The sequence below is a fragment of the Hevea brasiliensis genome, chromosome 13 (assembly GCF_030052815.1).
Source record: "Hevea brasiliensis isolate MT/VB/25A 57/8 chromosome 13, ASM3005281v1, whole genome shotgun sequence".
Classification (NCBI taxonomy): domain Eukaryota; kingdom Viridiplantae; phylum Streptophyta; class Magnoliopsida; order Malpighiales; family Euphorbiaceae; genus Hevea; species Hevea brasiliensis.
In genome coordinates this window covers 80,424,166-80,436,079 of record NC_079505.1, presented here as the reverse complement: position 1 = coordinate 80,436,079, position 11,914 = coordinate 80,424,166, and the positions used below count along the sequence as shown (strand labels likewise).

General features: G+C 33.2%; 1 protein-coding gene across 1 annotated transcript; it reads right to left on the bottom strand.

Moving 5' to 3' along the window:
* Positions 1-3,858: 3,858 nt before the first annotated feature.
* Positions 3,859-11,243, bottom strand: LOC110639193 (protein IMPAIRED IN BABA-INDUCED STERILITY 1). Its single transcript, XM_021790034.2, has 9 exons — positions 10,670-11,243; positions 9,409-9,693; positions 8,861-9,178; positions 7,946-8,173; positions 7,571-7,668; positions 6,635-6,722; positions 6,006-6,542; positions 4,937-5,069; positions 3,859-4,450 (listed from the first exon to the last, which is right to left on the bottom strand). Exons 1-9 carry the CDS (start codon positions 11,027-11,029, stop codon positions 4,431-4,433), a joined length of 2,067 nt encoding a protein of 688 aa, XP_021645726.2. The 5' UTR covers positions 11,030-11,243; the 3' UTR covers positions 3,859-4,430.
* Between the last annotated feature and the right edge of the window lie 671 nt (positions 11,244-11,914).

The following is an 11,914-nucleotide window of genomic DNA, read 5'->3' as shown; positions in this document are numbered from 1 at the left end:
TTAAAATTATTTCTTTTAATAATATTAAAAATATTATTTTTATTTAAAAAAATAATTCCATGAAATTCAATCTCAACGGACTTTAGGCCTGTTTGAATCTAAAGCACCATTGCTCACGTGGTTTTTTTTTTTTATTATAAAAATCAGCTGCTTTGTCTTCTCAGAGAAAGAAAAGAAAAGGAAAAAAAAAAAGAAATTGAAGAGTTGTTGTGTGGTCCATTTCTGTCTTGGCGGATTATATGAAATCGGGATCATGATTTTGCTGTATCAAACATCAAGTGGGTAAATTATTGGCAGTGGCACGAGGACGTGTTAGAATCTTTTGGGTTGAGACCACCTGGATATTGTGGTCCATCGAAGTACTGAAAAATTTCTCACTGTTGTCGGCTCAGCTTTCGTCATGTTTATGCTGCCAATTAGGACGGCAAGTAAAGCCTGATAATTTTTGACACGCCATCGTGACAGTACCGGACATGTTTTTGCAGGCTAAATAAAAAATAAATAAATTCACCAACAAAAACATTAATATAAATTTATTTAATTCTCTTTCTTTTAATATATTAATTAATAAAAATAATTTAATTTAAATTAGATAAATAATTAAAAAATAAATAAAATAAAATGTAATTAAATTTTATTAAAATATAAAAATTAAATAGTAATTTAATTGGTTGAGCTGTTGACAAAGGGGCGGCGGTAAAGCAGTACTTCCCAAGCAAAGTGGAAATACGTGTCAAGCATTTTGTGGAGCTTGAGAAAACACTATGGTAAAAAAAATCCATGCCACGTGTGATATACGTGTCTTGTACCATGGGACAAGCAAAATACTACTACAGAAGAAGATCATCAGTTGAGTTTTCTCATGAAAAGAATTAATCTAGTGCAGAAGCCAGGTTGACGGAATCCACGTGGCAAAAGATGATGGGTCGAGTTTGGAAGGATGATGATAATGATGAAGAAGTGTGGGGTCCATGAGATGATTGCAGGCACAGCGTGTGCATGGGAATGGCACGTGATTATGAGCATAGTAATTTGGAAAATATTTGGTAATTGGTTTAATCACAGTGCCTGTGTTAACCCTCGTGTTTTTCTTAGGGTAATTATGCGCAAGACAGGCAATGCGCACTGTCGTGGTTAGGCGGGGCCCACTTCTTCCATTTAAAAAAATAAATCTAATTTCTATTATCATTTATTTGAGTATTATAGTTCATTTTATAATTAATAAAAATATTTTAGTGAATTATATTTTGAAATATTAATATTAATTATCTTTTTTATTCATTTCACTATATATTTATATTTTTTATTTTTCAAATAATAGTTATTATTTATAATAATTTTGTTAAATTTTATATTAATAATATTATGATAAAAAATTTATGGATGAAAGTAAAATTTTTTCTTGAAAATAAAGGAGGAATTTATGTATTAATCTTTTTGATTATGATGTTGATGGATCTTTGAGTAAAATACCATATTTAAATATTAAAATTTCTCGCTTGTGTCTCTTTGGCTTGAGCCAATGCTAGGCTACATAAAATCATATCATTAAATAACATCATGATAGACAATTCAGTGCACACAATATATAAATGAGATGATAAATTAGTAGAAGATAATATGTTAATTATTATAATTATTAAAATTATTTTAAAAATTAATAAAAAATTTATAATTTTATAAAATCCACTTTTATATTTATATATTTTATTTACTTACCATTTTATATAAAACATTTTAAATAAAATCACCACGATCAAATATAATTTTTCTTATTATTAGAGAGAGTTACAGTTATTTAGTTAATTAACTTCCTAAGACATTACCCTAAATTTAATTTTTATTGTCAATATTTAAAATTTAAAATATAGTTTTCAAATACATATATTTAGAGCATGGTTGATTTAACTGTTTTGATATAAGTGAAAGCTGATAACTGATAACTGTTTTGTAAGATAATGGTAGCTTATTCATATTAAGACTCTGTTCAGCAACAGCTTTTAAGGTAACATTTACTGTATCATATTTCTTATTTATATTGTTTGGTGACAGAGTATTTACATTAGTATTTAAAAGTTGATAGAGTATTTTATAAAAAGTTATCTCGTAATTTTTAGAAGTTGAAATAATGTTTTAACCAGAGTATAATGTCACTATTTTTATATTTAACAGCTAATTTAATAATTATTTTTATCGAATATTTCCATTTTAAATCATCATATAAACAACTAATCACTAACAATTAATATTTAACAGCTGATAAAATAACTGACAGCTACTAAAATAGCTAATAGCTATTAAAACAGTTAATATTACCAAACAAAACCTAAGTATTTAGTAAAATTTTTTCTAACTATTTTTGTTGATGTGTAAAATAACCAACAAGAATATATCATTTATTTTATTATTCAATAAATATATAACTTTTTATTTACTATACTATATTTATTTTATTACTAAAATGAATAAATAAAAACTAAATAATATAAGAAAATATAAGTAATATACATTCCTAGTAATATAGAAATATATCACGATAGAGGATAATGTGGACTTTTTATCTTTAAATAGTAATAATTAATCGAGAACAACTCTAATTTTTTTTTTTTTAAATACGAAGTTAAAGTTGTGTAACTATTTGATATATTTACCAAATGGATTTGGAATAGCTATTAAATATGAAACCGCCATAAACTAGCTCAAACCTCTATTCTAAATGCGTCTTTTTGTGTTGATGAAGATATATTTTTAGATTTATTTAAATAGATAAGTTAATCAAGATAAATGTAAAATTGATCTAAATATTCTCAAACTGTAAATAAAAAACAATCATGATTATTTAGTTATTAATGAGATTCCTTTTGCAGGTTTAAACAATAATTTTCACTACAAAAACTTACTCAATGTGAAAAAACTTAAAATTAGCCCATTATGATTATGTTTATAATTAATATGATTTTTTTTTTCAAGAAAAAAAATTAAGGGTAAGGAGCCAAAAAATATATCAATTCTTTTGTGTGGTGGTGACATAGTGACCCAAAATGGTCCCTTTCCACTTTATCAATACAATGATGAAGTCCTTCCAAATGGTGAATAACAAAAGCCACCATCAACCCTACCTCCCATGATTGGCCCCATTCGGGGATCCCATGTACTGGCCCATCTTTAATACAGTGATAGATGGTTGCTAATTGCTAGGCAATGGAAGACGTTGATTGATTTTATTGAATCTTGGAGTCAAGTTCTTTGTACATATGGGAATCTTCCTCCAAATTGAACATCTTCAACAGCATTTTACAACCATATCCCTTGAGAAGACGACACAAGCCCATAACAAAGCTCATTTATATGACACTGCACATGGATAAATTACTAGATATTTAGGCCAAGTGTGTAGAGGTCCTTATCTATCTCAGAAAATTGAAACTTTTTTTGTTGTATTATAATTCTTGGAATTTCCCAATTCTGTCTTGCAAGGTTAACCCATATAATACAGTTCCCTGAACCAGAAAGGTTTGGTCTAAGCCCAAAAACCAGAACGAGCTGGCCGAGTTTGGGCTGGACCCAGAATACCCCTTCATTATATTTTTGTATATTTAATGGCTTCATTGATATACAACCAGCAAGCAATAGAGCAGCAGCAAAATGCAAGATCAGTGATAAACTGGCAATGTCCTTTTTTAAAGTTCTATATTGGAATACTTGTGAGTTCGATTCTATGCTTACTATAGTATTGGTTTCAGCTGTGAATTGCACTGTAGATGATAACCCCTTCTGCTGGTGGTGCTTCCTTCATCTCAGTACCAATGTCACTGTCTAAGAAATACTTCATAGTTTGAATCTTTTAGAGAACACCTCTGAGAAGCAATGCAATGCTAATAATAGGAGAAAAAGACATTTGATGCCAAAGTCTTACAAATCATGACTAAAGATATGCTATATATACAGAGCAGAGGATTTGATTAAATCGAAGAAAATTTTCAAAATACAAGTAACCTCACTGAAAGGAGGAAAGTGAAGAAAGAGGGGAATGGAAAAAAGAACAAAAGAGGAAGGAGATAATTCAATACAAAAAAGGAATAAAGCTAAAAACAAATAAACTAATGCTCTCATGGGGCAGGGTGAAAGAAGAGAGAGCGAACCATCATTGTGGACCGCTCTTTGCTTCCTCATCCCTTTTCATGCTTTTTGCTATGTACTGCTCGCTAAATCTCATTCGTCGCCAGTCTTGTGTAGGATATTCTACTTCGTCTGATGGTTCATCAGGCCAATTAGTGGGAAGGACTAGTTAACATGATCCTTGCTCTTGAGGGCTGGGATTCTTGATAACTGACTACTCATGTGAGGTTCCATCACCTCTCCACATAAGGAAGAGAGAGATGCAGCTGTCCTCAAAAAGTACTCCATGAAGCCAATACATCTGGTGATGCTCACTTCCCAAGTTTCTTTCCTGAAACAAAGAATCACACCATGAGTCATGCTGGCAATTATGTTTCAGGAACTCTATTCAACAAGATGGCAAGTACATGCCTAATTATTTATCATGATAGGTGGAGAAGTTATTAAGTTATAGTGACCCATTATAACATTAGTTCAAGTTTCTTTAATTATTTCACTACAGAATTGTTGGAAGCAGTATATCACAGATAAAAACATCATTTATTGCCATCATAATGGCCGATGATGGCATAGGCTTTAGCTACATGTCCTCAATTAATTATCCAATTGTTGGGTTATTTTTCTTTTGTTCCCTATTGTAATCAACCCTTTATAGAGCCCAACAACTTATCAATGTTGCATGGTACCAAAGTAGCAGGGTTAAGATGATTGCATGCCTCAGATCTGAGATTAATTGATCAAACTGAGAAACACTGCACACTGTGAAGGTTGCCAAAAGAATGTGAAAAATTATATTATCATTATTATCATCATATACCTCTTTGAAACCATGACTTTCGAACAGCCTGGCGAATGTGGCGTTCATGTCTTTCGAGGAGCTCATCCACTCTATGTGATTGGGTTAGTAAGGGTCCAGAAAAATCAACCTTGTCTCCTTGACCTTGAAAACCCTGTTCAATTCCAACATAAAATCAGATGGTAGAACGTTAGAATATAATTCATTTATCTCCATTTTTATGCACTCGACATAATATATAGATGCACAAGAAGAAAAAAAAAATGCATTACTTGCTCAAGCCTAGTTTGTCGATACTTTGCTTTCAACTTTTAAGCCATGACAATGTTAGCGAAAATCACATTGGGCAAGCTTCATGTTTCCTTTCTTGTTTTCCAAATAAATAAATAAAAGGAGGAAAAGAATCATCTAAAAGGCACCAATATAGTACTAGTTCTCTTCCCTACTCTCGCTGTGACAACCACTTGCACTAGTTGAACCCTACTGCTGTACTGCCTCGATGTTCATCATCAGCACCTCTTTGATTGACCCAAAATTCCAGAACATCCAATTCATTGAACCTCAAAACATTAGCCATATAGCCTTATGAATGTTTATTATTATTATTATTATTATTATTATTATTATTATTATTGTGGATATGAAATGATTTTGAATAAAACCAATGATGTTTCCTAGATAAGACAAAAATAAAATATATAGGAACAAGTGTCTTTTCTATATTCCTAATAGAAAAGTTGAAAAGATACCAACCCCACTATAAATTTTCATTCAATGTCTATTTAAACTCGGTAGCTTGTTAAATAAGAATAGTAAAGTTAAAACAAACAGAAAGACAGGAACACAACAAATGAACATGCTCACCTACTTAAGGTAGTGAAATTAATATAATTATTTTAGTTTTCATATTTTGCTTTTGGAATCTAATAAATTTCCATTAATTTTTAGTTTTTTATATAACTTAAGTCTACAGCAAGTTACAAGATTTTTCACAAACTTGCAAGTATGCAACATTATGCATGATATTTCTTTCATCTTCAACAAAGAGAAAAATTGAAGTTAGATATGTCTTTATTATTTACAAACGTACCAAATTATTTCTCTTTGCTTCCATTTCCTCTCTTTGATAAAGTGCCAATGATAGTTCTTGTGAATGGTACCCTTCAGAAGCATCAAAGGAATCTGGCCTTTCAAATTGACTCCACTGTTTCTGCAAAGCATGCTTGGAAATTTCATATGAATCATGGCCCCCAGAATTGGTTCGGATCCCATATGTGACATCTCCATTATCATGTCGTCTTGAATCAAAACTGTTCTTTTCTTGCAATGCAGTAGAGTGTTCCAATCCATTGTTAATGTGACCTCTTGAAATAGACCCATTGTGGGATCTTATACACACATCGTCCTTCTGCCTTTTTGCCCATGCAAAGCCACTTGAACTAGAAACCTGTAATGGGCCAGAAAAGGGAATGTCTCCTTGGGATGCATTCTTTACATGGAAAATCTCTTCCATTTTGTCAAATGATGGCTTCCGTGCCTCTCCACCAGAGTTGCCATCTCCTCCTTTAGGAATACGTATATTATTACCAGTCTTATTTTGAGCACATTGCATTCGAGCTGCTGCATTCTGGAAAACAAGAAGGAACCTATCAGTGTACAGTGTTAACTAGCTTCCTCAAAACATGTGCCGGCGAGAGAGAGAGAGAGAGAGTGAAAGACCTCTGCTGGTGCCAGTTTACAGATTCCACCAGGTTTTCTTGTTGGCTTTCTTGTTTCAGCACCACGAATTTTCCCGCTGATCTTTTTCCTGAAAGTTCAGAAAGCCTTCTCAGTTTGTCAACAATCCAGAGATTTCTTTTTTAAATTTGTTTTACCATAACTTTTCAAAACACTGACCCCAAACAAATTACAAACTGACAAGCATAGATGGAGCCGGCATTGGGCCAAGTGGGGCACTGGGCCCCCCCCTGGAATTTTGAAAAATTTTGAGGGTATGTTAGTAATTTCACTCCCTAATCTTAAAATTTTTTTAAAATAGCTGCATCACTCATTCTCACAACTCTGCTGACAAAAGGGAACCCATTTTTTCTGCAAGTTCTTACCTTCACCTCACCCCAGCCCTTCCTTCTTTCTTGTCAATTTATATTTGTTTATGTATATTATTTTTACAAATTACATATTTTAATTTGGACCCCCCCTCAGTTGAATTCCTGGCTCCATCACTGCTGACAAGCTATTTGACAATTAAAAACATCAATTTATGCTCTGCAAATATTTATAAGTTTTACGGTTCCTTATCAAATACCAATTGTATGACTCCATTCTAAGAAGCATATTTAGGATTTAATGCATTGTATCATTTTCATTTCATTTCCTTGGTTATCGTAGTGGTCATATAACAGTGGCACCGTCCAATATTTTTTTATACATAATGGAGAGATCTAATCTTCATTTTATTCCAAGACCATTATGACTTGAATCCAAAACCATAACCTAAAGTTTAGCTAATTTCATGTGTTCAACTGTTGCCCACAAGTGGGCTTGATGACTTAACTGGCAAAGCTCTTCCTTTTAGTAAGTTGGCACAATCAATATTTATTTCAGCCAGGAATAATTGAAAATTTTCATCAGAAAAGGAAAATTAAAAATCCTCACCTCCTTGCCTCTTCACGGTTTTTGGCATCTATCTCTTTGCTGGGTGGATATTTTGGCAAGCTTGATGGATCACATGCATAAGGTTTTGCGGTGAAATACTGAAAATTGAAGATAAAAGCATCACATTAGAAAAATTCTAGTTAGATATACCAGAGGTCAGTCATAAAATTTGCAAAAAAATAACAGCAATTCTTCTGTGGTGTGGTTTTATTGGACCTAAAATGAAGGATGTGAACCAAATATGAAGAGGTTAGACATGAATTCATCATAACAACATCATTGTATGGTGATGTCAAATAGAGAATGATAAGTAAATTCATTTCCATGGTCTCTCTTGTGATTGGCCCATCAGATTTCATAGAAGATGACAATCACCTCAGATGCTAGAGCAGAGGTAGCAGTCCCACGCTTGTATGGCTCTACAGACAGAAGTGTTTCTATCAGGTTCACAGCAGTTGCTGGCAAATCTTTGAAGGTCTCACGAAGACAGCTATCATAAGGTTGTTGTGGTTTGAATAAAGTTGCATGAGGAAGTTTAGATTTTTTCCAGTATTCATCAGGTGGGGACCCACAAAGCTTGAAAATTTTGTGTAATTGTTCAACCTGAAGGAGAGACCAATAGCATTCATGCCAAAGCTCAAATTGATCAATTCAAAAAAATTACAGCACATAATTTCTATCAGTTTGTAATAAAAATCATAATAAAACGGCTATCTCTGATCCTCCCAATGCCTGATTCTTGCATGTTCTACAGTTTAAAATTATAACACAACAGAATCACAAAATCAGATGGGGTTTTTGTGCAGTTGACAAGTTAGTTTTCCAATGCCCAACAAATTGCCATATCATGGACTGTTATAATGACTACTGGCTGAAAGCAGATACTTCCAGTTTGTAATCCAACAAGAATGAAATGGTTTTGCTGGCTATCTTTTCACACTCCAATATGGAAAATAAAAGGATTAAAAAAAGGCTTCAGGAATATGCTTCTGACTGTATATTCTGTTCTCACACAGAAGATTTTAAGAAAAAAAAAAGGCTCTCTTGTCTTACTATTAATCAATAATGAGCATATTAATCCTGTCAAAACAATTTTTTGAGATGAGTAAACCTGCTTGTTTCTTTTTTTTTTTTTTTTTTTTTAAAATCTAGACAGATACTGAGTTATTTCACCAAAATTGCACATTTCCAATGCAAATCTTTAACACCTCGATTAGCATATTTCACCAATAATATGACATCAGAAAATGAATAATGATAGATAATCATGTAGTTCAACCGTGTCATTACCTCTGTTCTCCCTTGAAGAACAGGTTTTCCAAGGAGAAGCTCTGCAAATACACAGCCAACGCTCCAAAGATCCACAGATGCTCCATAATCAGTCGAACCTAGTAGAAGTTCTGGAGGACGGTACCACAAAGTTACAACACGACTGGTTAAAGGTTGCCTGTGCCCGGAATTGCAGAAGTTTGCCAATCCAAAATCTCCCACCTTCAATAGTCCTTCATTGTTTACAAGAAGATTTGATCCTTTGATGTCTCGATGCATTACACCCATTGAGTGACAGTGCTCGAGTCCAGATAGCAATTGCTTCATGTAGCATTTTATCTACAAAATAAAACGATTGATATGCTTCAACGAAGCAAGAAACAACTTTACTGAGGTGACACATCAACAACATAAAAATTATGATCATATGTAACATGAATTCTAGGGATGAATTAAGTTCATATTTTATAGCAACTAAATTTCAAGGCTGCAGAATCAAAATAATTTTATTTTCTATATGCGGTCTCAAAACACCCCAATTGGAATTCTAGAGAGCAAAGTGAACAAACCTGTGATTCACTGAACCTGACATCAGGGCAAGACAAGAGGCCAGTGATGTCATGCTCCATGTACTCAAATACCAGGTAAATGCTACATGATAAACGGGAAGTAATTAATCCATCCAATTTCATGACGTTGGGATGGTTGAGCCTGCGGAGAATCAATATCTCTCTTGCCATGAACCGGACACTCTCAGGCTCAAAATTATCGAAGCGAACCTTCTTCAAAGCAACAATCCTCCCAGTTTCAAGCTCACGAGCTCGGAACACACTGCTGTACGTACCTTGTCCTATCTATGAAAGCAATTGAGAATCCAGTAAGTCCATTATCCAGTTGAAGTGAAAGAAGCAGTAGCAAAAGTTCATGACAGCTACCATTAGTTAGTATATGGAATGGAGGAAGGAACACTAGTAATGATTGTATGAATCTAAAATCAAACACCAGCAACTACCGTAGGGAAAGGAAGATACTATCACAGCAAAAGAAGATGAAGAAGAAAGGGAGAGTAAAAATAACAGAAAAATGTCATCAAGAGATTCTATTGCATATACGGAAAGTGAATAACAGAATTAACGGATTTCTTCAAAAAAATTTAACAAGAGTACAAATCCTTTACTGTTAAGATGAGATTCGAGTCATGCATGAGAAGTGCAGATAAGTAAAAGAGAGGGTAAAAAAATTTCCTTCAGAAAGGACCTAAAAGGACTGGAAGCTGGTTCAATGAGAGCAATGCCTACTGTTAAAAACAATTGTATCAGACAAAAAAGGGAAGAATTTATGTGGAACAAACTATCAATTCAATTCTAGGAATCATGATTTTTTTTTAAAAAAAATGAAAAGAAAATTTAAGCCCCACCAAGCAGAGATGAATTAACAACTTGTTAATTTCTGAATTATCTCTGTCAACGAAAAAGCTCAAAAATTCTAAATTTCGGGGGAAAAAATCTCAATTATTCTTGTTTTTCTGAAAAGAAGAAAGATAAGAACTTTCCAAGGAAAAGACGCAGAGCGAAAAATTGAAAACAAGACGATTTTCTTCATAATTTACATTAGCCTCATATGATTATTTCACAATGAACCAAATAAAATAAAACAAAGAAAAAAACCACTTACCATAAACAAAATGACAAAAGAAAGCGTCTTTGCACCAATCACATGTCACCCAATTCAAATTTTACAGGAAAAAAAAAACTTTGAAATCGTAACTAACATTGATGCATATGAATGTAAGTGTGCGTATAAGTTTATGAAATGGACGCATTGAACAACCTTCTCCAATTTCTCATACGCATCGACTTTAAGCGGTACCCATCCCCGAATGGCTTCACCGGCGACGGCACTAAGCCAGGCAGGCCACCCGGCGGCAACTTGTTCACCTTCAATATACTTAGGCAAATTCCGCAACCTAAAGCTCAACGAATCACCGTTAGAACTCGCTCTCCCGGACTCACCCAACTCGCTTCCACAACAACTCAACTCGCCATTCTTCTTGTGGTTGCTGTTCCCGTAACTCTTGTGGCTGGCCTTGTCATTCTCCAGCCCCACCCGAATCCGACCCGAGTTGAACCTACCCGAGTGGTCGAACGCCGGCGTGACAGACACCGCCTGCTTGGAGCTGACGCAACCCATTGCGGAAAGCCGATGCAGAGTGACCCGGAAGCAGGGTCCAGAAAGAGTCGGGTCAGTGAATTGGCGGATCCAGAGTCCAGAGAGAGAGGGAGAGAGCAGACAAACAGCTCAAAAAATGAAAGTGAAAAATGGGGTTTTATATAACCCCAAAAACCCAAACAAGGGAATGTTTTCCATCACTTTCTGCTCGTCTCGATTTCCCTCTGAGCTTGCTTTTTTTTTTTTTAATTTTAGCAGCGAAAATTACGGGCCTATTTTAATTTTAATTGGCATCATAACAAAATCACCGGAATCACCGGAGGAAATAGAAAGAGATAAAAAAAAAGAGGTTATTTTGTACATATTATTATGTAAATAAATAATAATTGGAATTTTATTCCTTTTCTTTGTTTGGATTTGCTGGTTTTTTAAAAATAAATAAATAAATTTGTTTTAGTCAAATCTCAGTTAATTTATGGTGGGGCCAGTCTATATATGATTGTGTGAGAGTGCAAAGGATGTGTTGCCAGGACATGTGGACTGTACATGATGGAAGCCAACAGGATGGCGCGTGCTATTTTTTAATTTTTTATAAATTTTACTAATAAAAAATTAATTAACCATTCTCAATGCTGTATTAATTTAGATTGTGTTTGAATGAAAAAAAATAATAATAATAATAAAAGGAAGAAAATAAAAAATGTTAATAATAATGGAAGAAGAATATATTTTTTTATGTTTAGATAAAAAAATATTTATATATAAGAGAGAATGTTATTTTATAAATAATAAAATTATAATTTTATTTTTAAGTTAAAAATAAAAATTTATATTTTATAAAAATTTAATAAGATGAGTGATAAATTTATATAAAATTATTTTATTTTTTTAATAAAATAATTATAC

Excerpts from the sequence above, each read along its gene's own strand:
- LOC110639193 (XM_021790034.2), bottom strand. The coding sequence starts at position 11,029 with ATGGGTTGCGTCAGCTCCAAGCAGGCGGTGTCTGTCACGCCGGCGTTC. Across the intron at positions 7,669-7,945 it reads CCTCTGCTCTAGCATCTGAG|TATTTCACCGCAAAACCTTA; the intron begins GTGATTGTCATC and ends TTCAATTTTCAG. Across the intron at positions 5,070-6,005 it reads AAGCAAAGAGAAATAATTTG|GGTTTTCAAGGTCAAGGAGA; the intron begins GTACGTTTGTAA and ends GGAATTGAACAG.